This window comes from Neocloeon triangulifer, unplaced genomic scaffold (assembly GCF_031216515.1).
Source record: "Neocloeon triangulifer isolate White Clay Creek 2 clone unplaced genomic scaffold, ASM3121651v1 ptg000003l, whole genome shotgun sequence".
Classification (NCBI taxonomy): domain Eukaryota; kingdom Metazoa; phylum Arthropoda; class Insecta; order Ephemeroptera; family Baetidae; genus Neocloeon; species Neocloeon triangulifer.
In genome coordinates this window covers 11463241-11487156 of record NW_026775546.1, presented here as the reverse complement: position 1 = coordinate 11487156, position 23916 = coordinate 11463241, and the positions used below count along the sequence as shown (strand labels likewise).

The window sequence follows — 23916 nt, the reverse complement described above, 5'->3', positions numbered from 1 at the left end:
TTCTGTCAAGTCCACTGCTCGCAACAGCTGCTGGATATTAGAATTCATTATTTATTTTTATTAAAATTAAAAAGTCATTACTTATTCTGTAAATAACAAAACTTCATTTTTATTGTACTTTTGCTTTGGAGCTAAACTGGAACAACAAAAATTTATATATTTTACAAAACATCTGAAAAACAGGAGTACAAAGACCACAACTGTTTCCTGCTGGCGCTCTGTTTGGGCGTAAAGCGCAAGGCCGTTTCCTGCACGAATTGTACTTATTGTTATTAACCTGACCTCGTATCTTTTATTACAATGTGAAACAAGGCGACTTGAAAAATGACCCAGCAAAGGATTTTCCCCAAAATGTTCCAGTGCCATTGTGGCTTAAATTCCTTATTTAAAGTACGTATTTTTTATATATATAATTTTTTTTGTAACTGAGACGTGTATAATTTTGTTTTGTGAAAATGCAATAAAGTTTTGTGCAATTATTTTAAAATAAATGTATTTTATTTCGGCTCTTGTAGACAAAATAAAGAGATCTTTTCCTCTTCAAATCTATAAAATAATAATTATTCTCCTCTCACAGTCGGACCATCACGAATCCATTCCTTGTCAGCCTGTAGACGCATCCAACGCAGGGTGTGCCTGGGCCTTCGATGGGAACATTGTTGTAGTATCTGAAGCTGACGTTATTCTCAACGGGGACAAGGAAACGGTCTCCCAACGGGTCGACAGTGTTGGACGTGTTAGACGTGGAACCACTTGAGGTGGTGGTTGTGCTGGTTTGTTCCTGCTGGGGTCCGTACTTATCGAACCACGGATTAGGGGCGTAAAAGGGCCTCTGGGCTGCACTCAAGGTGGCGAGCGCCAGGCAGACGGACAGAACAATGACTACCCTGGACATCTGTTAAAAAAAGGAGAAAAATGAATTGATCAAATAGTTCAAGATTAAAATCAAATTTTTGAAATTTAGTGTATAATTAGATAATAGTTTTAAATAAATGAAAACTATTGTTAAATCTTTTGATACCATTAAATGGAAAAGAAACCAAAATAAATAATAATAAAATTATTTTATGATTGATCATTCTAGAAAATAAAAAATGAATACAAAATTAAATTTGATAAAAAAAATTAAATGCAATATAAATGCATTTTTTATTATTTTATAAATTTCGTTGTAATACTTCATTTAATTTAAAATAATTTAAAATTTTCTCACTATTTGATATAAAAAAATTAAATGCAATAAAAATGCATTTTTGATCATTTTATAAATATTGTTGTAATACTTCATTGAATTGAAAATAATTAAAAATTTTCTTACCATTTTGTGACTGACTAGGCGAAGGAAACCTCAGATGAAATACAGCTCAAACAAAGTACAAACTTTATCTTTTTGTGAAGAGAGAAGTTTTTGGTCTTAAGTTCACCACAAGCTAAACTGGAATGAATGCTGCTCTCGCGCCGCGTCGGATATTTATATAATTCCTTTATCGCACCCGGCGCTCGTCCCTTCTACTTTTTGACTGTGTGCATCGGGAAAAAAATCCATCACCATCTACGTTGTGACGTAAAACCCAATTAGCAGCCAGAACATGACAAGCCTCCCAGGAAAAAACCACTAAAATAAATAAAACAATTCAAGTGGTATGTAAATGTGGGTGGGAAAAGCGCAACGCCTGGATTTACGAGTTCAAAATGCGTGCGTCGGAAATTATTTATTGAGGCTTTTCAATGGGAGGAAGGATGAGAGTTGCGTTCACTCTTCAACTCCCATAAGCACGTTCGGGGTAATCCCAGACCGCTGCACCGACAATCCAAGGGCAAACACGGAGTTTTTTTTATTATTATTGCGCGCAGTTGATTTGTGACACTTTTCTCCTCCAATGCAGGTTGTTTGGGACAATTCAGTGAAAAAGCTCACTTTTTCCGTATGAAAAAGGTGAAGGTTGTATTATATCTGTGCCCGATAATAATTTGAAATTGAAAACAAGTAACCTTTTGTTTTTTCCCAGTTTTTCCTGTTGCATGTTTTTAATAAATTATCGCCGAGTTTGGTGTACAAAAATTTCAGAGCTTTCCCCTTTATCAAATTATTGTTATGAAAGAGTGTGAAAGAGTAATTTAATTCTAGACGACTATCCTGCTAGAGGCTGAAAAAGGTTAAAAAAATGTAGACAAATTTGTGAGGCCATAAAAGGGCACTATTTATATGGGTTTATAATTAAAAAAAATCAGTGTGTCAATCGGAAGTTCACTTCCTCAAATATTGGCAAAAATTCTAAGAACAGGGCAAGTGATGACACAAATAAAAAAAAACTTATTTTGTCTGTCTGACCACAAATTCGTGGCACAATTCGCAACAAATTACGAACGACGGTGTGGTTTTTTGGAGAGTGGGAATCGATGCCATGACGTCATTTTTGTCAATGGGCCTTGCCTAAGGTTTTTCAACTGCACTGCGCTGCATCAAAATAATAATGTGGCATGCATACGTGCTAAAATATTTGAGCCATTTGATCTTTTCAATTAACGAAACACTGTTATTCTGAACCAGTTAACAAAGGCTGAATTTTTGTCAATAAATAGACCTGTGCCCTTTGCAAAACATGACGTGCAGCCAAAATATTGTACTTTATTGAAATATGAAAATTTCTCCTTGATAAAAAAAAAATGCAAGTTTTTCAATTTTTCAAAAGCTCTTATTGCATTTACATTTTGTATTTTCACGTCTTTACTCAACCATAAAGCAAAAGATAAGTTTTTAAATGTGGTATGGACTCAAAATTCTCATTCATGCACAAGGAAAATTTTAATAAGGGCTATGAACTTCTATGATCCTGACAAGAGCAATCTACCTTTTTGGAAATGTGCAAAGAAAAATTTATTGCAGCAAAGAAATCAAAAGTTGTCAACTTTGAAGTTGAAAGAACAGGGATATTAGGAGATTTCCAACTTTCAGATCGAACTTCGGAGCAAAACGATTAAGCAGGAATAATTTTTTCTCAAAGCTCTTTTTTAATCAACCTCATAATGGTTTTCTCTACTCCCTAAATCAATTTTCATCAAATTCCACTAACATTTGCACGGGGCACCACACTTGCCCCACATTGATATGAAAATAGAAACGAGCCTAAAATATTAAAACTTTCTTAAGCCTACAGGTGAAAGCATAAAATTAAATACTATATCAATACAATTAAAAGTGCGATGCACTTCAAATTTTTCAGTTGAGGTTAGAAAAATTATTTGCTGCTAGGACCCTTTTGAATGAGTCACAGTTTTCCTTCACAAAACACAAGCCTTGTGTCCAAATACAAAACGACTTCACCACCACATTCAAATGAATCACCTGACTGGATGGATGAGTCATTTTTATTAACTGATTTAATTATTTTCTAGTTTTTCTTTCTCTCAACCAAACTTTAATAAATTTATTTCAAAATTAAACCCCTTTGATTTACATACAGATAAGAACTTCGTTTATTCTATGCTCTAAAAAAATCTAAACAATTACATATTTATTTACAAAAATTTCCTCGTTTTCTGAAAACATTATTTTGCATCATACCTGTGGGAAATTCTCCATCCAAGTTGTTCTTTAGATATAAATGAAATGGGACTGTATAGTCATATATTTTTCATGATAAATCATCATAGACGAGTTCATCCAGCTTTTATTTAAGAAAAATTTGCATATGGATAGGACAATAAAATGTTTTTGCCAAAACCAACCAACTGGTGCTTGGCTTGGAGGTTATTAAAACAAAAAACTCCCGACTTTTAAGAGTTGGAAGGAATGAATTTAGATTGAAGCAATACCGAGCAGACTTGACTAGTAGCGAGTCTAACCGGAAATTAAATTCATGCTGCTTCCCTAGCAGAAGGAATCATTGAATAATTTTTTCATTGGGCTTGTTTGATTTTAGGAGAAGAGAGGATTAAACAATCATACACACGAGCAGACAAGATGAAAGATTGATGATTCAACAAAGTGGGGAAATGAGTCAATCACATTGCATATTTTCGAGTCCACTCCTTGGCCAGCTCATTGTACTTCTCGCGGTCCGTCTTATAGATACGAGCAATCTCAGGAACCAGTGGGTCGTCTGGATTTGGATCACACAGCAGTGAGCAGATTGACAGAAGAACTGCAATTGGAAAATTTTAAAAATTATATTGAATTCACTTATGATTTGCTTTAAGAATTTATTTCAATGGGAGAAAAACTTATCGAAATTCTAATCCGTGATATCAGGATTATCAGATTATTGTTGGTAAGTTACTCCTGTTCGTCTTTTGCAAGTTAAAAGTAAGGTCAAGTTGTGTCTCTATTTTCGATCGGGATTAGATAATGACTGCTTTTTTTATTTTGTTACAATTGACAATTGAGAAATCTTAAAATGGAATTTAAAAATATAATTTGTTTATTGAGGTTATCAAATAAGAATTGAAAAAGGGGAAAGATAAAAAGTAATTATATAATTTTAATTTAATCAATACTTATAATTTCGTGGAAGTTTTTAAAGTTATATTTCTGCCCTGGAAACTTCTAAATAATAAAAATGACATTTAGGACGCAATTAAATTGAAAACGAATTCAGCCTATGGGCTTAATTTTTAACACATTTCAGTATTTTTGCTAATGATACCCTTAAGCTTTTAGGCCAGTCTCTTGACACAGTGAAGCACAATTACAAAGAATGAGGTGAGGAATATTAAGTTATCCAAATTGCATTAAATAAATGGGTAAATTTTTCGGATCGGTAATGAAGTTGAAATAATTTTGAAAATTAAAACTTTTTGAACTTTTCTCTCATTTTTCAAGATTAAGGCACCAAAAGATGCTTTAATTTTCCTTTAATTACATCAAAGACTGAACTTTGACACTTTAATTTTACCTTTGGAAATGGTCAGAGCAGGAGACCACTGAGATCTGAGGATATCAAGACAGATGCTGCCATTGCTATTGATATTTGGATGGTAGATTCTCGTAGTGAAGGCCACCTATGCAATCATTAAATAAATATACAAAATTTCCAGATTCAAATTGCATTTTACCTTCGGTGGCTTGAAAGGATAGTCTGTTGGGAAATGAATGGTGAGGAAAAACACACCCTGCTGATATGGACTGTCAGGCTGAAAAATTTGTTATTACAAATATAGGTGACGAAACTTTTCGTCGCTGATAATTTTTCTCTTTGATAATTTATTCTGTAAGCATCCTCTTTAAATTCTAGCAATTTCTAATCAGTGCTTGAATTATTATAAAATTTTTTTTGAAACTTTCCCTGCATAAATGACTGTAAAATAATTATGTTAGTATGTGCTTGGATGACAACGCAAGAACTCTCTTTATTGGGTTATGTCGTTATATAAATTCAGATATAGATAGAAAATCCTTGAATGCGCAGAATGCGTAATTATAAAACTTACGGGCCCCATGATAGTAGCCTGCCAATGGAAAACTGCAAAATGAACAGAATTTTTTAGTATTTCGAACGCAAAAATTGGAAATATGCGACGCGTTTCGAGCACAGCATATTCCAGGAGGGGGTGACTCACGGTCATCTCCAACGGGCCCAGCCGAGCATTGTGCTGGGGGATCGCGGCCCAAATCGTGGAGTTCCTGCAAAAAAATTACCGTTAATTAAGACCTGAAAATCAAAGGTACACGTGGCTCGGATTTCGAAATCGGTCTGCAAGGCGAGAACCGACGGAAATAGAGTTTTGATCTTGACCCAAAACGTCAAGTTGCTGGTGTGCCGAGGGGCCCAAAATCAAAGGGCTCGAAGGCCGTTCTTTCGGGCACCTTGGAGGCGGATTTATGCGCTAAAAACTCACCTTGTTAATTCTCTTTAAAGCCATTGACCTCAAGTGCAAATCTGTAGTCTTCCTAGTTGATTTTCAAGCCAGAAAAAGCGAAAAACATGTGTGAAAATGGCTGCCTCTACCGTACATGGACTTTAACAATGCGCTTGACGTGAAACGAGTGAAAATTTTATCAGGGGGCGGAGCTTAGCGGGACTTTTTCAAAGACTTCGCTTTTTGCTCGACAGATGGCAATGCTTGAATGGATAGCCGATGTCGATATCGGATTACTAGACTGATCTGAGCAAAAAATATAATATTTTTGCGAAATAAATGAATTTTTATACAAAATTTAATTTCAGGCCTTCTAAATAAATAAATGTCCTGAATTTATTAATGTTGTTTGATAAATTATTTAAATTAATAAAATATTGATACATTTTGAAATTTGATAACGTTTTATTATAATTTTAAGAATTACATTATACATATTTCTATGATTTGTGTCGTTTGCCATTATAATATAATAATCAAAATAAAAAGAATCACAGAGCTCACAAATCTCAAAGTTTCTGAGCTGCAGTAGACTGATTAAAGAATTAAAGATCAAGAAATTATTACATTATTTCACAAAATCAGATCTTCCTTTGCTTACTTCTGTTCTTAAGAAATGTGACGATTAAGTAAAAATTACATAATAACACACATGTATAATATGGCCCAGATTTGTTGCATGTGGTGGAATGAGATGCAATCAATGACAAGAACAACCGCAATAAACCTAAATAATCGGCATTATTTTGAGAAATCCTGCTGCATGAAATCAGAATATTAAGTACACAGGTTTTTGTTTCAATTTGAGATTGCAAACATCTAAATTTTCCTTTCTCGGCCACTTCTTAAAACGTGTGTCTGCTCATCAACAAGGCACAGCTTCACATAAACACTTCTTCAGATTTTCAAATAGGTAACTTAAACTATTTACAACTTTTGCAGAACTTCTGGCAAGTTCTATTGAGAGGTTAATTTCATTTAATACTTTGGAAGAGACTTTGAAAGTTAAGTAGGAAAAGGCAAAGAAAGTCTTGAAACACAAAACACCTCTCAGTCTTCAATAAAGAAATAATTTCTGCAGACTGGATAGAGAAAAATTTAATTATAAAAAAACATATCGGATCATAAAAGTATTTAAAACCGCTGGTCTGCCTACATTTGACACGCCTGATTTATCCGTGGAAGACTGTTTATGAAACCAATCCAAGCGTAACTTTTCAGAAAAATACTAATGCTTGAGATCCAACCACTTGTTAAAGATAAATTTTCTAAAAAAAATTAAGATTCTAAGGCCAGTCCAGATCAGAAGCTTAAATTAAGTGACTGCATAATATTGTGAGTAGTTGCTTAAGTAGGCCGTTGAGCTGAATTAGGCCCGGCGGTCTCGTTCAAGACGGTGGCCTGCATCAAAAGTGCGGCTTCGGCACCCTGTTCTGGCCGGTCTGCTGGGTCAGGGAACAAACTGTCGTATGAAGGAGGAGCGTCTTTCGGGTCTTCCAGGGGTGGAGCGGTAGCACATGGCGTGGCGCATCTTGCCTCCGGAGGGATGCTTTCGTCAAGGAAAGACGCCCGGCACTTGAGGTACATCCAAACAACAAGGACAACCAAAATGGCAGCCGTCACAAAGATGAACATGAGATTAAGCTCGGAGTTGATATCTGGAAAAATCAACAAAGGTTAAAAATCTGAGCAAAATGATTGAGCAGGAATATAAAGCGAAAGTTATGATCAATTGTTTAAAAAAAAAAATATGAATTTATGTTCAACAGAAAAAATTCTAGATATTAAAACAAAAAAGTTTAGTATTGATGATATCTTGTCCTTCCCGCAATGAAAAAAAATTGAAGGGTATCAGAACTAGCAGGTGTTTGCCAAATCGTCCTACATTAAAAGAGATGCAGCCGCAATTTGAGCCCGAACTATTAAAAATAAACACACTATTTTTTTGTATTAAAACATTGTGCGCAACTGGATTGACTGTAAAACAAATATTTTATTTTTTAAGTCTTAGAAAATTAAATGAAGAGGCGATAGTCTTAGACAGGGTGGAGAGTCCAGTGCCTGTGAAGACTGTCTCAAAAAAACAAAACAGGAAGCAAGGTAAGAGATAATATTATCTGGGGAAAAATTTGACAGTTTAATAAAAAGGTAAGAACACAATCATGCATTGATAAATTGTCAGACATAATATTAAGTCGTGTACATTTGTGGCAAAAACTCCTCAAATTATTTTTAATAAAATTTTCCCTATTAAAACTTACGATATTTTGGTTTTGCATTTTCATCCCAGCAGAACTTTTCATCTAAGCACCCATAGTAGGGACAGTTCAGTCGGCCATCAAAGAAATGTCCTTCCCAAATGCACATTTTTGTCATTCCACATGGAGCATAGTTTTCAACCTTTTCAGAGCACACTGGAAACGAATAAAATTAATTGACAACCAAACTAATCAAATTTGCAAATCACTTTTGAAAGAGGTGAAAACGATGTCAACATCCAGTTTCTCTCCGGGCTCCAGAGGTCTTTTCTCTATGTGGATCATCACGGTCAAATCGTCCTTAAAGTGCAAATAAGAGCTTTCTAAGATTCGTTCGTCGTCAGTCGTGACCATTGTAGACTTGCGGGCGTTCATTTCGCCGCAGTACTTGTCCGAGTAAGTCTTGTCCTCCTTTCTAAACTGTAAAAACAAAAAGGTTTATCAAAAAAATTGGATAATTAAATTCTTGACCAACCTGCACGTAGTCGATGCATTCGTTGGTGATGGGGTCCCGGCGCAGGCTGAGATTCTGGATGACGACGGCCAGCTCATCTTTGTAAATGGCCTGGATCTCAAACACGCAGTCAAAGGCTGAAGAGCCCGTCCAGGAGTTGAAGAGCCGACCGTCCGTCACATGTAGCGCCGATCGGTCGCTGTTCCCGAGCTTGATGGTTCTCTTTTTCGCCAGAGGGTCGCATATTTTTTGACTAATCAGCGTGTCTGCAAAAATTATATGAGGCCATAAATTAATTGTCTGCGTATGTACGCATGATGTGAGTAATGTTGAGAATTATGAGAGTCTATGTATGAGTGTGTTGTGATGTCATCCGCTTTGCGCGAGACCTGAATTGAATGCGAAATTAACCAGCGAACTGTGCCCGTTTCCGGTGTCGTTTTCGCACTGTTTATGAGTGGAAAAGTGTCTACTTACACTCAAGAACTGCGTTCGCGTGATTTGCGCCCAGTAAAGCGAAGATTAAGTACAGAAATCTCATTTTTATCGGGACTCTCCATCCAGCAACGCACTGTTAAATGTTTTGTTCGCGACCTGCGGTGGTGCTGCGGTGTTGCCGCCTCTTGCAACCAATAACAAATGGAGAATGCGACGGCAGCGCCGCCGTTTGCAGCTGGCGCGAGAGGAAAAAATGAGCGCACTCTGTTGTAATGTGTAATTGAAACAAAAGTGGCCAATCAATAACTTGGAAATATTTCTACTTTAAAACTAATTCTGTATTTTAAAATATACTATAGATATTTTTTTTTAATTGTGTGAGTTGTAATCTTCATTTAATTAATTTTGCCTTTACTCCTTCACTTAATCCGGTAATTTAGTGCTGCACTCTGACGGCAGCACCGGTACTAAGAGTTGAGTAGACCGGTCATTGTTCCGAGTAGATGAACGTGTGTTTTTGTTGTTTCCAAATTATTGCTCTTCTATCGTTCTCGACCGGATTTTCACTACATTTCTGCCAGATTTAAACAAATCAGTTTCCGCATTTAAATTATCACAGTAGTAAATAGCGCTAATACCATGGATTTGTCAGGAAAACTGATCATAAAGGTACGGATTCTTGTAAACATTTTACATAAATTGAAGACCTCTGCATTTCTATCAATTTTCTATTTAATTTTAATTTTTTTAATTTATTTTTGCAGGCGCAGTTGAATGATGACATTCGCCGGATTCCAATCCACAACGACGCTATTACGTATGATGAGCTGGTGCTGATGATGCAGCGCGTCTTCAGAGGCCAGCTCGACAACACTGATGACATCACCATCAAATATAAGGACGAGGGTGGGTAGTAAAAAAATTATTTATGCTATGCATCGAGTTCAAGCTCCGCTTGGTTCATCGCCCCACATCAGACAGTAGCTTCCTTTTTTTCCACAAAATATTAATGACATCAATTTTTTTTTCAAACGGCCCTCGTGTTTTCTAATTCTTTGTATTATTTCCATGTAACCTAATCACTCTGAATAAGGAAGCCCAAAAAATGAGCTAAGCTAGGCGCTGAATAATTTTTCCTCCTCTTTTTGCAGATGGTGATTTGATCACAATCTTCGATAGTTCCGACCTTGCCTTTGCCATACAGTACAGCCGCACCCTCAAGTTGACCCTTTTGGTTCCTGGCAAAAGCACTAACCTTCCTGGACCGGGAGGGCCAAAGGTCGAGGGTGTTCGGAAAGAACTCCAGGCTCTCAGGGATAGGATCAACGTTCTGCTCGACTCCTTGGCCGACCTGGGCACCAGTGGCGGGTCACCTGTTCAGGGCGATACAAGCATTCCTGCGCCTTTCGAGGAGGTACCTGAAGATGTCCCCAAGGCTCCTAAAGAGTTTGATCCTCTGCAGGAGCAGCAAAACTCCGCTCCTCCCCCACCTGAAGAAGGTTTGTATTTAAAATTTGCTTCATTGATTTTATATAAATTATTTTATTTTGAATTCGCAGAACGGTCGGGGCCAACTCCAGATGCTCCGGTAGCTCCTCCAACAAGTCAAACTGGCTACCCTGTGCCCTACTCAGCCCCTGATGCACCGGCAGCTCATTATCCTCCAGCCCAGCCTCAACCTCAGCAGCCACCTCACTCGTCAGCTCCGCAAATGCCTTCAGGTAAGTTTTTACTAAAAAAACATCCGCACGTGTTGGATAATTGTAATAAAATTTTGGTTTTTTTTCTTCAGGCTATCCACCGTACATGCAATGGCCTCAGCAACAGCGTTTCCAAAATCCTCCAGTCTCCTCTGCGGGGCAGCCTCCCCGATTTGGAGTTCCTCCAGCTCAGGGTTCTCCTGCTCCCATGCCGCAACCACAGGCACCATCGCTATACTCTCCACAGCAAGGGTAAATTAAATTATCAACTTTTCAAAATCAGATTGATTTTTTGTAATAATAATGTGCATTGCAAACCTAAATCTAAAAATATCTTTCTTATAATTAAAAACATTAATTGTTTTAAAACGAGTATAAAATTTTATCTGATAAGCTCGTAAATAAAGAGTTTCTAGTTTAATTGTGTTTTACATAATTTCAGCTATCCAGGCCAGCAGCCGCCTGCTCCTCAGCAGCCAGGTGCTCCCTACGGGGCGACCGTCCCTCGTCCCAGCCTCCCTGGCGGCTACATGGATTATCCTCCTCAGGGCGCCCCTGCTGCTCCTGGTGCTCCTCCAGCAGGTGGTCCTCCTCCTCGTGGCGTCATGTATCCTCCGCCTCCGAGCGCTGGCCAAGGCCCAGCGGCCGGCAATCCCTACAGCAAAGCTCCGCAGCCAAATCCTTACGCTCCTCCGCAACGCTTTTCGTAAGCAACTAGATTTCTGCTACGCGTGCCATTTCAAAGATAAACAGCTTAAATAAATTTATGCATGCTAGAGTATTTGACAGGATAAATTTTCAATCCTGACTCTCCTTGTATCAATTATTATTTGTACAATTATAACCTCTCCATGCCTTCAGAGCAAGTCTGTACTACAAATCTATAATGATTTTATTAAAAAAAAAATAATATTTTGGCCTTTTCAAGATTGATTTCAGTCCGGTCAAACTTTCCTATTATGCACACTATTTGAGTTGAGTTCATCCAAAGATATAAAGTAATTTTATCATTTAGAAAAAATTCTAGTTTCAACTCAGCTTCAAGTCAATTTTGAATTTTCAATGCGTGCTTTTGATTTCAGTTTTTATTTTTATTCACTTTAAAGTCCCAGCCTTTATGATAAATAATGTAATAAATTTAATGTTATAAATAAATATGAGCAATAAAAGTATGTTGTTTTGAAAGAAAAACTTAAAATGTAATCATTAGAAAAGATTTATTTTCATTTGCAATTTTTTACATTTTTTGTTTTGCCATTATTATTTTTTAAATACTCGCCTCTTCTAAAACTTGCTTCTTGCTCAATTATGGTTCATTTAAGATCCACTCAACTATTTAATATTTTATCAATAAAATTAATTGAGAAGAAAATGAGCAAAACAGATTAGATTAGATATTTTTATTCCTGTGTTTGAGCAAAAATCTTCATTACAGAGGCATTAACTAGCACAATAATACCACCCAACAAGTTAATGTTGCTCTTAGAACATTGGCATAATATAAGTTATTTGTGTTGAGGTGTTTTGCGTAAAAAAAGACAGTACAAGAGTTTAGTAATAATGGTGTAAATAGGTCGCGTTTGTAATAATCCAGCGAGCGACGCGAACAGCGAGGGTGTGCTTGGAGAAACAGGACAAAGGCTCCAGGACCATATTATTTATTATTATTGTATGTACCAGCAACTCAGCAAGCGCGAGGAATCCCGCGGTGCGGCCGTAAAACCAGCAGGCGAGAGAGAGAAAAGCGCGCCCCCACCCCTCGATGCACATTCTGCGGCGTGAAAAATAAACGAGAGAAACCGACCGACATAGGTTATTTCGCAGAGTGCGAGTGAGACAACTTGTGGCCGCATCACACTTTCCCGGAAAAGAGAATGAGCGACTCGCCGAAAAAAGAGGAGGCGGAAAAGCAGCCAGAGATCAACATCGAGATGGAGACACCGGCCACGGAGGAAGGTGAGACTTTAGGGGCCAAATCGCGGCACTTATGCAACCGGGACGACCGTTACAAAAGTTGCTTTCGCGGCGGCCGTCGCGCTCCTTGAATTACAAATAAATTGCACTTGCTGGTATACTCGAGCAACGGGTGGCATTTAATTTTGGCACGCCAGTTTAAAGAGGTTTAAAACGACACGGGTTTCGCAAGACCAGTCCAATTACTTGTCGCGTGATATGCAAATTGATAAAAAAAAATATATACCAGTTTGATGATGCGGGTTTCAGGTTATATAGATGGAATTCCACCATTGCAAAAGCATTAATAAATTCTGATCTTCAAAACATTTTTAAAAAATTGTGTTTATGATCAACTTAAAAAAAAAAATATTTTTCAAATGAACCCACTTTAATAAAAAAAATTAAGTTTTTTGTTTCAAATCTTCATAATTGAAATTAGTTATTTATTTTTTATTGATTTTTATTTGAATTTAATTGAAATACTCGATTAATGCATTATTTTCAAAAGCTGAGCGAGTACTTAATTGAAAAATTATTTTATCAAAATTGTTTCGCTGAATTAAAATATAAGCTAGTCGGCTAGTGGCGGTTTTTCCTTTTCACAGTTTTCACTCGTCCAGCTGCACCCCGCGCTCCACTCGGCTCGCCCTCGGAGGGGGAGGAAGTATTCTGGGGGAGGTTAGCGTGCTCTTTCGGCCAGGGGAGCCGTTGGTTGTTATAAAGCACATAGGGAGCGTTGATTTCGGTCTGTTTTGCTTCTCTCGTTTTTCGTTGCAAGCAAAAGCAGTCGAATTTCGGCCGAAATGGGCTCTACCGAGGAGAAAAAGGACGAGGGTGAGTCGAGTTGAAATTTCCTTCTCGGGGGTGCAAATTTCGCCAAAGGTCCGAGTCAGAAAACGTTTGATCGAGCGACGGGAAAAAAGTAATATTTGGGACGCTGCTCGGAGCGTTCGCTGCGTTTAGGATCTTTCAACCCCCGCTCCCCTACTTTCCGCTCGCTGTTGCTGCTTGTTTGTTGTAGAGGTTTGTTGACGCTAGGCGGCTGGGGTAGCGTCTTTTTGGCGCCCTTTAAATATGTTCTAAAAATATACCAGACAAAGATGTTCACTTTTTTTCTTCTTTTTAATGAAGTACAATGAATTTTGTGAAGTTCTTCAAACTAGATTTACCTTGAAAATTTGCCGTAATTGAGACGTTTCTTGTCGTTAATGATGGACGGGGGAAGAAAAATCAATATTTTGACAAAGACAAGGCATAATATGGCCCGCTTAATTTATTTGAACTCAAAAATAAAATAATTGTAAACAGCAACATATATTTATTTAAAACTGTTTATTATCATTTTTGATCACAGCAATCAAAAATTACTTTCAGTCTAAATCTAATTTTTTTTCAAAAATGAAACAATGATTTATAAAATTCAAAAAAATTTAACCAATGAAATAGAAAGATAATTAAATTATTTTTTCCGATGATTTAAAAAAATAATTTTTTTATATGTTTTTGAGCAGCCACCGTGCCACTGTCCGGCGAGGAGCCCACGAAGAAGGAGACCTCAGGCACCACCAAGGGGGTGGTCGGGGTGCTGGGCAGCTTCAAGTGGCTCTCGTTGTGCGGCGATGCACCCCTCATTACTGACAAGCTGGACCACGCGATTGACGAGTCCAAGACGAGGGTCAAGCGCGCCTTCTACTACCTGATGCACTTCCTCGACGTCACCGGAAGGAACTTCGGACAGGTGCGTTTGACACACCTTGCTTGTAAAAATTTAAATCGCGTTTCTTTAATGAGAATATGTAAAATTATAAACAACCCTCCCCTACCTGTTAAAAACATAAAGCCAAAAGTAATTATTGGAATAACGTTTGCTTTAAAAGCACATCCTGTTGATGAAAACAATGGAATTCATTAATTCGTAGCATAAAAAATTTGCAAAAAAAATACAATACGACCCCTTCCTCTATAATATCCTTTTTCACTATATAGATTTTTTTAATTGTTTTAAAAAAATTATTGAATTGATTATTTTTTTTAGGTTAAATACTTTTTAATAAAATATATATATTTAATTAAAACTTCATTTTAAAATATGTGCGTTACATTTATTTATGATTCTAGGTGTGTTTTGCCAACAACCCTATTTCCGGCTTTCTTATCCTGGCCGGATTAGCTGTCGGAGACCCACTGGTCGCCCTTTGCGGTTTCGTCGCCTCCACCGTCGGCATCTTCTTCTCCCTGGTAATTTCACTCTAGCTTATCTTTAAATATATTCATAATTTAAAAAAATTTATTCGCAGCTGATGCAACAACCTCGAGGCTCAATCCGTGCCGGTCTTTGCTGTTACAACGCAGCTTTGTTTGGTGCCGTCCTACCCGCTTTGGCTCTCGGCCCCAACCCATGGGCTGAACCTCTAACGGTCTGGATTTGCGTTGTCCTTGGCTCAATTTTCACGTAAGTTTGCAGAAGCGGTGGAAAGTTGTTTTTTGCAGATAGCAATGATTTTTATGGACTTGTTTTTTGTTATATCCATAACGCATGCTGAGCTGTCTTAGATAAATAATGCCATAAATTATTGGATGGTGACTTTCAAAATTTTTCAAAGCTCAGATATGCAATTCAGTGTAGTTTAAACTGGTCATAAATCTCTCCTGTGGTCATACCGTTTTTTCTAACTAGGGCCGGCAGCGATAAGCAAAGTATGCAACCCGCGACGCATTGCAGAGTTGCAGGTGGCATACCTTTGATGAAAACAGTGTGTTTCCTGTTGTTTTTTTTTGTCAAAATAATTATAAATATTCTGCATTTTATTTCAGAAGGGAAAATATTACTCATAAATAATCGATTAATAATTATTAGAATAAGGTTTTTTATAGAAAGTTATTGATTAGTAAAATAAGGATTTAAATATCATTAAAGATTTTCTCACCCAATTAAATTTCGCCAGGGCAAGGGACATTTTTTACCGTCATGTTCTTTGTAATTTTTAGTTATTTGTTTTTCTGCTAATTTATTTATTTATTCTCCATTCTGCTCTATGTTCTGCATATCTAATTGGAAAACAAAATAAATTATTTGAAGTCTACAAAAATCTGGTGTTCAAAATAAAAGAACAATAAAAAAAACACAACTGCATGGCAATGAGCGCTGTAAAAAATCCTTAAGATTAATAAGATTTCTTATTTTAAGCAATTATTTATCTTTATCTTGCAGGGTGGTCATCACAGTTTCTGTGGCAAACAGTCTCTCCTCTCTGAAACCAGCAATCCCTCTGTTCACGCTGCCCTTCAACCTGGTCGCCCTCTTTGCTGTCGTCGTCCTCAGGGTGCACCACCAGGCTCAACAACCAACCAGGGTTCCAAATCCCGATTTCGACTGGATGCATGTAAGTGTCCGCCTTGTTTTTGTTCATCCGGTTTGAGTAATTCATTTTCTTTGGATTTGGTCTTTTAAACTCATGATCTTAAATGAAACTAATTATTTCCTTTATATTTTGTCGTTTTTCTCTTGTGATTTTGTGGAATTAAGCTTTCAAAATGCAAAAACTAAAATGGTAAAATTGGCCTTCTGTTTGTGCTGCTTACTTCTGTGTTGGGCTCAGGGCGTCTTCGGTGGCGGCTGGACAGGCGGTTGGGGCTCCGGCGATTGCGACACCCTGTGCCACATTAGCCACGTAACTAATTCTCTTCCGAACAGAAGAGCTACTAGCAATATTTTATGTGGTTGAAGTCAAAGTAGCTTCCAGTAGTTTTTGTTTTTATATAAATAAAATTAAACCCTATTTTAATTTTAATTATTGTTACTAATAACTGCATGATCTTTTCATCATGGCTTTGTGCAAATCTTGCTTCTTGTCGTCCTTTCTCTGTTGATTAATTTTATTGGAAAATTATTAAAATTTATTGAAGATTATGCTCTAATTTGACAATTTTTGTGCAGCTTGTCGAGGGTAGCTTCTTGGGCGCCGGACAAGTATTTGCCGTGCAGGACCTGTACTGCTCCGGACTAGTGCTCTTTGGAATGCTGATCTGCTCGCCCGTTCTCGCCCTGGCTGGGTTCTTTGGATCACTTGTTGGAACCTTCCTTGGTAAGGAAAACTGATTTTATAAAATTAAAAAAAAAAGGAAACAGTTTTCATCATTTTAAAGTTGACACTCAATGTAGCAAAAATTTACTTTATCATTTTGTGTTAAGGTGCTGCCGTGAGTGCCAACCTGTGGAATGCTGCGTACAACGGCATCCTTGGCTACAATGCATTCTTGGCCTCGTGCGCCGTCTGCTTCTTCTACGTTCCCACCTGGCGCAGCTTCCTGGTTGCCTTCCTGAATGCCGCCCTCACCGTCATCGTCCAGGTTGCCCTGGGATGGGCATTTGCTGACGTAAGTTAATTTCTGGATTTTTTTCTTATTTACAAGTAATTTATTTATTCTAATTCAATTTTGGAAATAACAATCAGAGTAATTGTATTAAACATGTCACTTTTCCTTTAAAATTGAAATTTTTACTTTTCAAATGTAATATGAACCAAAAATATGGAAATTTGAATTTTATAGCAACGGAATGATAATTTTAAAACGAATGAAGTAAAAATAAGTCGCAATTAAAGAAATTATTGTTGAATGTTATAATTTTATTTTATTTTTTTTATTTTTTTTTTTATCAAACAGACTGCTCTGCCTGTGCTGACCCTGCCTTTTGTGGGCGCGTCTCTCATCGTGTTGGGCATGACTGCTGAGAAGGAGGCCCTTCCTCGCTCGATGGCGCCCTTGACCTTCCCGGAACAGCACCGCGCCAAGTGGCTGCAGGACGCGCGCCGTGAGAGCGTCCAGTCCACCGACACCAACACCCATCCATAAGAAAAAAAAATTAAAAATCCATTTTTCTAGATAAATTGTAAAATGAGGAGACTTGAAGCAACAATACACAATCATGTTTTAGGAGTATATAAGCTATATTGCCAGTAGTACAAGATTTCCAGCCCAGCCACTCTTGGGAGTTTTCATTACAAATCTCAGTGGTTTGGGCTCAAGAGAGATTCTAGAACCAAGTTGAATACATGTACAGAGTACTTAATTATGCTGGTGTGTTCTTGACTGTTTGGATGTTCGTTGTATGGACCAAAAAATTTTAGTATAAATGCCAAAATCGTATTAGGTTTATTAAAAAAAAAATTACACCGACTCATTTGTCACCGGATTATTTTATAATTAATTTTTACAAGTGCATGTATTTTAAATTTTAGTCTCTGCATCACAAATTTTTTGAGTACAAAACCAATAAACGGAGTATTTTCTTGTACCATAACATGCCTAAGCTGTTTCATTTTCTTTTGTCTGCATGAAAACACACCGCGTGTGGGCTCGGGCTTTCGAAGTCAAACACAAGCGGGCAATAAAAGGCTAGGAAAGTGTGTGGAGGCGGCTGTCGCGACAGGGAGCAAAAACTTAAGCACTTGAGCCCCGCACGTCGTTGGAAAATTGTTTATTGTCTTTATCAGAGAGTGGAGCGAAAATCTGTGGGTCGCAGCATCCGCACGGCAATTAAGTTTTACTATGTAGGTGTGTAAAAGTAGTTGTGATTTTGATTCGGAGAGAGAAGGGCTGATAAGTGGAAGAGTAATTTTCCGGCAACCAACAGGTTTATATTCAATTTTAATTTCCAAAATAAAATAGCTTGGACTCTAAATCTTTCTCTGAAAAATATAGCAAATTAAATGTGATATATTGTGAAATAAGATTTTATTATTTATTGAAATTTAGTTTCTTCCAGGGAAAAATTTAATTAGTAAAATTTTATATGTAATTATTAAAGGCAATATTTTCTTGGGAATTTTATTTTTTTACATGTTTGTTTGAATAAAAAAAAATTAGAAATAATTGAAAATTTTCTGCCCAAATAAATAAAACCAAAGCAAATTAATATATCCAAGAGAGGAATGAAAAAAATATTGATGAAAATTAAAAATAATGAATAATTTGAACGCTGATTTTTTACTGCAAACTGTTTTATCACCGTCTTTTGATGTAACGATAAATCTGTCAAAGCTAGTATTGCTCAAAGGTGCGACCTCGGAACAAATCTCTAGCCCCGCCGTTGGTGGTCACTTTTAACCCAGAAATGCGCCATTATCTCGACGCTAGAAATTTAACACGTGTCAAGCTTCTTTCTATTTTCGGGGTTTCGTTATTTTCGTTATTCCCGGCTGTTTTTAATTTTCCAGCTCGCGTAGAGGAAAACTGTCCATTTCAAAGTTCTTGAGCGACTCGAGCTGGCAGGATGCTCTAGCGCGCTGGACGATTGGAATAATATACCATTGAGCGACGACGGAGAAAAGGAAGCTTGCGAAATGCAGGTTTTCATGGAGCTGTTTAGTAGAAGCAGTAAGTTTTTTTCATCAGAGATTTTAATTCATTTTGTATTATTATAAAAACATTTGATTAAATTATTAGCCACACCTAGTCAATCTCATACTTTGGAGGGTAGCACAGGGGGCGGCGCAGGAGGGGAGACTGGGTCAAAAATGCAGAAGGGCCGCAAGGGGTGGGCTTCGATTCTGGGGTTGTGCGGACACTCACCCTTCACCCTCAGATGGTTAGAGACGCACTTGGAGAGAACACAGTCTGTCGCGGTGCGAATCATTCTGCTTGTTCTTTTCTTTCTCGACGTCTCTGGGAGGAACTTTGGCCAGGTTAAATTAAATTAAAAGCGACGCAAAAAATTAATGATTTTCTCTATAAATAGGTGGTATTTTGTAACAACCCCATTACGGGATTGATAGTTTTCATCGGAATGCTTATTTCCTCGCCAATTTTGGGACTAGCAGGAATTTTGTCTTCAACGATAAGCATCATTTTTGCCCTTGTATGTTTTATTTTTATTTTTTTTTTATTTAAAACTTCACAATTGAAAAAGGCAACAAATCACCCTCGGGAAGGTTTGACCTGCGGCGGAGCTGGTTTCAACGCTATCCTCTTTGGAGTGGTGATGAAAGCTATTGTTTTAAATAGTGAAGAGAAAATCGAGGACGTGGAAGCGGTCACTTGGATCACCATTTGCGTTGGCGCCGCATTTACGTAAAAAAGAAAACTATAAAACTCGTTTGATCATAAATTGAAAATAATTGTGAAAAATTTTATGAAACATATTTATTTTATATTTACTCAAAAATTGTTATGTGAAACTAAAAACGCATTGGATAAAAAATTTCACGTTTTTTTTCAGTAAAGAGCAAAATGAGATTTATTCATTTTAACCAAAAATGAAATCTTCCAGGGTTATTTTGACAAACGGTCTGGGCAGTCTCCTTGGCTCGGCGTCACCTCCCGTGCCCTGCCTCTCGTTGCCCTTCAACCTGACCGCCGTTGTAGCCACCCTGACCCTGACCTTCATCAACGAGCTCCCTGGTCACGAAGGTCACCAAGGGGATCGAAATCTAAACGAAAGCGCCGCACTCCTCAATCACACGTCGGTCGACATCGAATCATATGATGACATTGACTACAGCTTGGTATAGGAAAATTTCCTCTAGAGGAAAATTAAACTCTCTCAGAAAGCTTTTGCAGGGCAGTCTTTTAGGAATGGGCCAAGTGGCGGCCATAAATGACATCACCTGCTCGGCGCTCATCATTGTCGGAATGTTAATTTTTTCTCCACTTCTAACTTTGACCGCTTTTTTGGGCTCACTTTTTTCAACTTTTGTTGGTAAAATAATTTTTAAAAATTTCTAATAAATTTTCAACAACATTTTAATTGAAGCCGCTCATTTGAGCTCATCTTTACTGGAGTTTGCTTACAACGGCCTGATGGGCTACAATGGTGTGCTGACGGCGTGTGCTGTCATGTTCTTCCTAGTGCCTTGCACTACTTCCATACTGATAAACCTAGTGGCGGTCTTGGCCACCCTCCTCGTCCAAATCGCTTTCGGCTGGGCTTTCAACGATGTAATATTTTTTTCAATTCGTTTTTTACATATTGCGACAGTAATTTTTGTAGAGAAAAACAGGTTTTGTCCTTGTTAAATTAAAAAAAAAAATCTACACCAGATTTAGTCACGGTCTTTCGGTCTATAACCATATTTCATGAGTAAGAAAAATTCAGCTTAATTGAAGAAAAAAAAACACTTTATTATTTCTTTGATTTTTTCTTTTAATAAAATAGGTCTGCAGACCGTGACTGAAACTGGTACACAAAGCTTATTTTTTATTAAATATAAAATATTTTAAACGCTGTCAAAGCCTGTTTTTCTTCAGTTCTCTATGAATGTCTCTCTAAGTTCCAATTTCTTATGCACTCAACTAAATTTTGTAATAAATTCATTTCGCATTTCTAATGTAAATTTTGCAATAATAATAATTCCAGATTTCTCTTCCGTACTTTTCGCTGCCATTCGTCGTAGTCTGCCTGTCCGTTTTGGGCGTCCGAGGCCCACCGCGTCCGGCCGTGCTAACCTTCCCTGAGCACCACATTGCGCAGTGGAAGGAAAGCGCCGTCACCCTTTCTGCGCCGATGGCCTCCCTGTCGCTCGTGTCCCTGTCGCAGCAGTCGGCGCACTCGAGCACCCTCACCGATTCGCGCTGGAGACGCACACCGTCCCTTTGAGAAAACTGTATTATTTATTTATTTTCTTGTGTCTTACCCTTTGAAAGGTAAATAAATCGTATTATATCTTGATAAACCACACAAGCAAAGAGAAGCAGATGATTATTTTAATTTTGAACCACAAATTGTCTAAACTACGCAGGCAGATCCAAATTTGCAAGATGAAATAATTTTTTTTTTTTAGAAACAATACAATAAACTTGAAAAAATATTATTAATTTGTTCGTTGTTTTTGATGTAAATTTATGAGGGACAATTTTTTTGAAAAAAATTTCTTTTGCCAGAAACCATGCCTATACAAATTTTCCGGGATTCAGGCTTTTCCCAGCTATGAGTTTTAACACCACCAATAGCAAGAGGGCTTTCAAACAGAAGAGCAGAAGGACGGCCCCTAGCACAAGTTGTGCAAATTATTGATCGAAATATTGCCGAGTTCGCAAATGGAAGATATTTTTGTACGAAGCAAGTTTATTGAAATTTTGTAAAACAGTTTATTGCTGGAAACTGATAAAAATAATTAGGGATTGAAAATTGAAATTGATAAAAAAAAAATACATACAACTATTTGGGCATTTAGCTGTTTGAATAGATATTAAGGCGGTTATTCTAGCTATGCTTTGATTATTTTCACAATTTTTCCTTAAACAAGGATCGGCGCAAAATAACAGCAGAGCAAGATGCTCAGCTTGCGTTTTGAGAAATTTAGTGTTAAAGCAGCTCTTCCATTTAATTTTAAAGCTTTTTTCTAGGTATTAAAGCGGTTCAAGCAATGCTTTGATTAAATATTTTCACAAAATTTTTGCTTAAAACAAGGATCGGAGAACTATACATGATTGAACTCTAAAATCAACTTTTTAAATAAAATTTATTAACTGTGTTTTGGCCGAATCTGGGCTTTGTACAGTTAAATTATACCACGATGTAGCAGAGAGAAAACGCGCGCTCTGCGCTCGTAATAACGGAGGGTGGATCTGCAAGTGACAGCCCCTAGGCCCAACCTCTCTCTTTTGCTCCACCGCTTTGCTAAAATGCCATTCGCAGACCTTGCAGTGGAATTGATTTTCCTCTCAAGAAGAGGCCAGACCAAAAAAAGGAAAAAGGAGCCATAAAACCAGGGAGTAAAACACATACAGCAAAGCTGTTTATGAAATAAATGAAAATCAATCCGTAAAATTCTCAATTTTAAAGAAACTGGATCTTTTTATTTTGTAAACAACAATGAAACAACAAAATTAAATGGAATTTTTCAATTTTTGCTAATTTTTTATAAGTCTTGTAATTTTGTCAAAGAGGAATTTGATTAGCCGCGCTCGTTGAATTAAATGCAAAGCACTTTTCGCCTCGGCCAGCACGTGTCCGTGAAGAGTGAGTGGCAAGTTGCAGTTTGCGATTCGGCGCCACGTGGACCGGCACGCGGCCGAACAGATTCAAAGGGTCCGAGGGAGAGAGATCAAAACCAGACTTGACGGTTTCACTGCCTGCGGCCGATCGAGCCATATAGTCTATTCAAAGCGTAAATCACAGGGCCAAAAGCTAATTTTGATTTTTATTAAATATATCAAGGGATCCTCCAACTTTTAACCCGATCAATTTTTAAATTCGAGAAAAAATAAGCGATGAAATCAAGCGAAGAAATTGAAGACAGACAATAAAACATGCAAAATTAACCAATGATTAAAACAATAAAAACTGATTAATGAAAAGAAAAAGATTTAAAAAAAACTTTGAAAAATGTTTATATATAAAATTAAAATAAATTTTACCTTTTTTCTTTGTTTTGTAAATAATTCAGTAAATTAGCTAAAAAATTTACATTAACTTTTTTGAAATATATAATATTGTTTTATTTTGCTAAATGTTACGAAAAAATTTAATAGATTTCAGAGAAATGTATTATGGATTATGGATATCGTTATGCTGTATTATTTCTTGTTTACTGTAAAACAAAATTCGAGTCATATTGAATAAAACATGTAAATTAGCGTGGTCTATTGCAACGTGAACGTGCGCACGACTCATAATTCACGCAGCCGATAATGAGGTGTGAAACATTTTCCGTCGCATAAATGGCTTATTTGTCAGAAGCGGCGATTGTTCGCTGCTGAAAGTGACGCCGCCGCCAATAAATAATACACACACGCCGTGCACCCCCTATTACATGGGGGGTGCAGCGTTTTTGCAGTTTGGTGCAGAGAAGCGACGTGCATGTGTCTTCGGCGTATAATTTGTCGTGTAATGAGTGGTTACCAGCAGCTGATGATCCGGCCACTTACTGAGGACGCCAGTTATTTATGACATCAAAAAGCTACAAAAGCAGACCATTGTTCAAAATACACTTGAAATTACACGGGACAAACATTTTCTCACGGAAGAGGCGCGTGGAAATTTTATTTACTTTAAATAAGAGTGAATTGAATGATAAATTTTGTATAAAAGCAAGCCTCATAAATGTAGTTTAAAATGTTTTGAGAAAAACATTGTTAAATTAATTACATAATACAATAAAAATAGATTTATTTTATTCTTCTATTTATTTCAATTTTTAAATAAATAATTTGTTTAAAAAAAGATTATTTTAAATTCTTGACGTGATTATAATATTATTTAAGATAATATTGTAATTAATTTAGGCAACTTTCGTTTTCATTTTGTTCA

The 23916-nt window shown here is 37.0% G+C and overlaps 6 protein-coding genes across 9 annotated transcripts; 3 read left to right on the top strand and 3 right to left on the bottom strand.

Annotated features, from left to right (window-relative positions):
• Window positions 1–100: 100 nt before the first annotated feature.
• On the bottom strand, window positions 101–1629 carry LOC132205599 (uncharacterized). The gene is made up of 2 exons (XM_059634746.1): window positions 1319–1629; window positions 101–895 (listed from the first exon to the last, which is right to left on the bottom strand). Exons 1-2 carry the CDS (start codon window positions 1319–1321, stop codon window positions 572–574), a joined length of 327 nt encoding a protein of 108 aa, XP_059490729.1. The 5' UTR covers window positions 1322–1629; the 3' UTR covers window positions 101–571.
• Window positions 1630–3448: 1819 nt separating this feature from the next.
• On the bottom strand, window positions 3449–5998 carry LOC132205598 (ubiquitin-conjugating enzyme E2-17 kDa-like). Its single transcript, XM_059634745.1, has 6 exons — window positions 5839–5998; window positions 5560–5623; window positions 5431–5462; window positions 5056–5133; window positions 4896–5001; window positions 3449–4145 (listed from the first exon to the last, which is right to left on the bottom strand). Exons 1-6 carry the CDS (start codon window positions 5860–5862, stop codon window positions 4006–4008), a joined length of 444 nt encoding a protein of 147 aa, XP_059490728.1. The 5' UTR covers window positions 5863–5998; the 3' UTR covers window positions 3449–4005.
• Window positions 5999–6240: 242 nt separating this feature from the next.
• Window positions 6241–9186, bottom strand: LOC132205805 (uncharacterized). The gene is made up of 5 exons (XM_059635112.1): window positions 9049–9186; window positions 8593–8837; window positions 8327–8537; window positions 8121–8273; window positions 6241–7517 (listed from the first exon to the last, which is right to left on the bottom strand). The coding sequence occupies exons 1-5, from the start codon at window positions 9110–9112 to the stop codon at window positions 7207–7209; spliced, it is 984 nt and encodes a 327-aa protein (XP_059491095.1). The 5' UTR covers window positions 9113–9186; the 3' UTR covers window positions 6241–7206.
• A 289-nt stretch (window positions 9187–9475) lies between these two features.
• LOC132205942 (protein TFG-like) lies at window positions 9476–11900 on the top strand. The gene is made up of 6 exons (XM_059635343.1): window positions 9476–9678; window positions 9774–9915; window positions 10161–10508; window positions 10569–10730; window positions 10802–10961; window positions 11152–11900. The coding sequence occupies exons 1-6, from the start codon at window positions 9649–9651 to the stop codon at window positions 11417–11419; spliced, it is 1110 nt and encodes a 369-aa protein (XP_059491326.1). The 5' UTR covers window positions 9476–9648; the 3' UTR covers window positions 11420–11900.
• Window positions 11901–12161: 261 nt separating this feature from the next.
• LOC132192496 (urea transporter 1-like) lies at window positions 12162–17961 on the top strand. Of its 2 annotated transcripts, none has more exons than XM_059612480.1 (8): window positions 12162–12665; window positions 14177–14403; window positions 14784–14903; window positions 14963–15117; window positions 15877–16048; window positions 16603–16750; window positions 16858–17042; window positions 17331–17961. In XM_059612480.1, the coding sequence occupies exons 1-8, from the start codon at window positions 12584–12586 to the stop codon at window positions 17517–17519; spliced, it is 1278 nt and encodes a 425-aa protein (XP_059468463.1). In that variant the 5' UTR covers window positions 12162–12583; the 3' UTR covers window positions 17520–17961. The 2 variants fall into 2 exon arrangements, with proteins under 2 accessions (XP_059468463.1, XP_059468464.1); XM_059612481.1 differs by lacking the exon at window positions 12162–12665 and adding an exon at window positions 13376–13499.
• Window positions 17962–18182: 221 nt separating this feature from the next.
• LOC132192681 (urea transporter 2-like) lies at window positions 18183–21333 on the top strand. Of its 3 annotated transcripts, none has more exons than XM_059612754.1 (9): window positions 18183–18221; window positions 18915–19043; window positions 19113–19351; window positions 19405–19524; window positions 19576–19736; window positions 19936–20170; window positions 20217–20364; window positions 20419–20603; window positions 21022–21333. In XM_059612754.1, the coding sequence occupies exons 2-9, from the start codon at window positions 19010–19012 to the stop codon at window positions 21259–21261; spliced, it is 1362 nt and encodes a 453-aa protein (XP_059468737.1). In that variant the 5' UTR covers window positions 18183–18221; window positions 18915–19009; the 3' UTR covers window positions 21262–21333. The 3 variants fall into 3 exon arrangements, with proteins under 3 accessions (XP_059468737.1, XP_059468736.1, XP_059468735.1); XM_059612753.1 differs by lacking the exon at window positions 18183–18221 and adding an exon at window positions 18238–18300; XM_059612752.1 differs by lacking the exon at window positions 18183–18221 and adding an exon at window positions 18241–18300 and having other exon boundaries at window positions 18884–19043.
• Window positions 21334–23916: the final 2583 nt, after the last annotated feature.

Excerpts from the sequence above, each read along its gene's own strand:
- LOC132192496 (XM_059612480.1), top strand. The coding sequence starts at position 12,584 with ATGAGCGACTCGCCGAAAAAAGAGGAGGCGGAAAAGCAGCCAGAGATC. Across the intron at positions 14,904-14,962 it reads TCGGCATCTTCTTCTCCCTG|CTGATGCAACAACCTCGAGG; the intron begins GTAATTTCACTC and ends ATTTATTCGCAG. Across the intron at positions 17,043-17,330 it reads TGGGATGGGCATTTGCTGAC|ACTGCTCTGCCTGTGCTGAC; the intron begins GTAAGTTAATTT and ends TTTATCAAACAG.
- LOC132205805 (XM_059635112.1), bottom strand. The coding sequence starts at position 9,112 with ATGAGATTTCTGTACTTAATCTTCGCTTTACTGGGCGCAAATCACGCG. Across the intron at positions 8,538-8,592 it reads AATGCATCGACTACGTGCAG|TTTAGAAAGGAGGACAAGAC; the intron begins GTTGGTCAAGAA and ends TTGTTTTTACAG. Across the intron at positions 8,274-8,326 it reads CGTTTTCACCTCTTTCAAAA|TGTGCTCTGAAAAGGTTGAA; the intron begins GTGATTTGCAAA and ends ATTCGTTTCCAG.
- LOC132205598 (XM_059634745.1), bottom strand. The coding sequence starts at position 5,862 with ATGGCTTTAAAGAGAATTAACAAG. Across the intron at positions 5,134-5,430 it reads AGGCTACTATCATGGGGCCC|CCTGACAGTCCATATCAGCA; the intron begins GTAAGTTTTATA and ends CAAATTTTTCAG. Across the intron at positions 5,002-5,055 it reads ATCCTTTCAAGCCACCGAAG|GTGGCCTTCACTACGAGAAT; the intron begins GTAAAATGCAAT and ends ATGATTGCATAG.
- LOC132205942 (XM_059635343.1), top strand. The coding sequence starts at position 9,649 with ATGGATTTGTCAGGAAAACTGATCATAAAG. Across the intron at positions 9,679-9,773 it reads CAGGAAAACTGATCATAAAG|GCGCAGTTGAATGATGACAT; the intron begins GTACGGATTCTT and ends TTATTTTTGCAG. Across the intron at positions 10,962-11,151 it reads CTATACTCTCCACAGCAAGG|CTATCCAGGCCAGCAGCCGC; the intron begins GTAAATTAAATT and ends ACATAATTTCAG.
- LOC132192681 (XM_059612754.1), top strand. The coding sequence starts at position 19,010 with ATGCAGGTTTTCATGGAGCTGTTTAGTAGAAGCA. Across the intron at positions 19,044-19,112 it reads GGAGCTGTTTAGTAGAAGCA|CCACACCTAGTCAATCTCAT; the intron begins GTAAGTTTTTTT and ends TTAAATTATTAG. Across the intron at positions 20,365-20,418 it reads ACTTTTTTCAACTTTTGTTG|CCGCTCATTTGAGCTCATCT; the intron begins GTAAAATAATTT and ends TTTTAATTGAAG.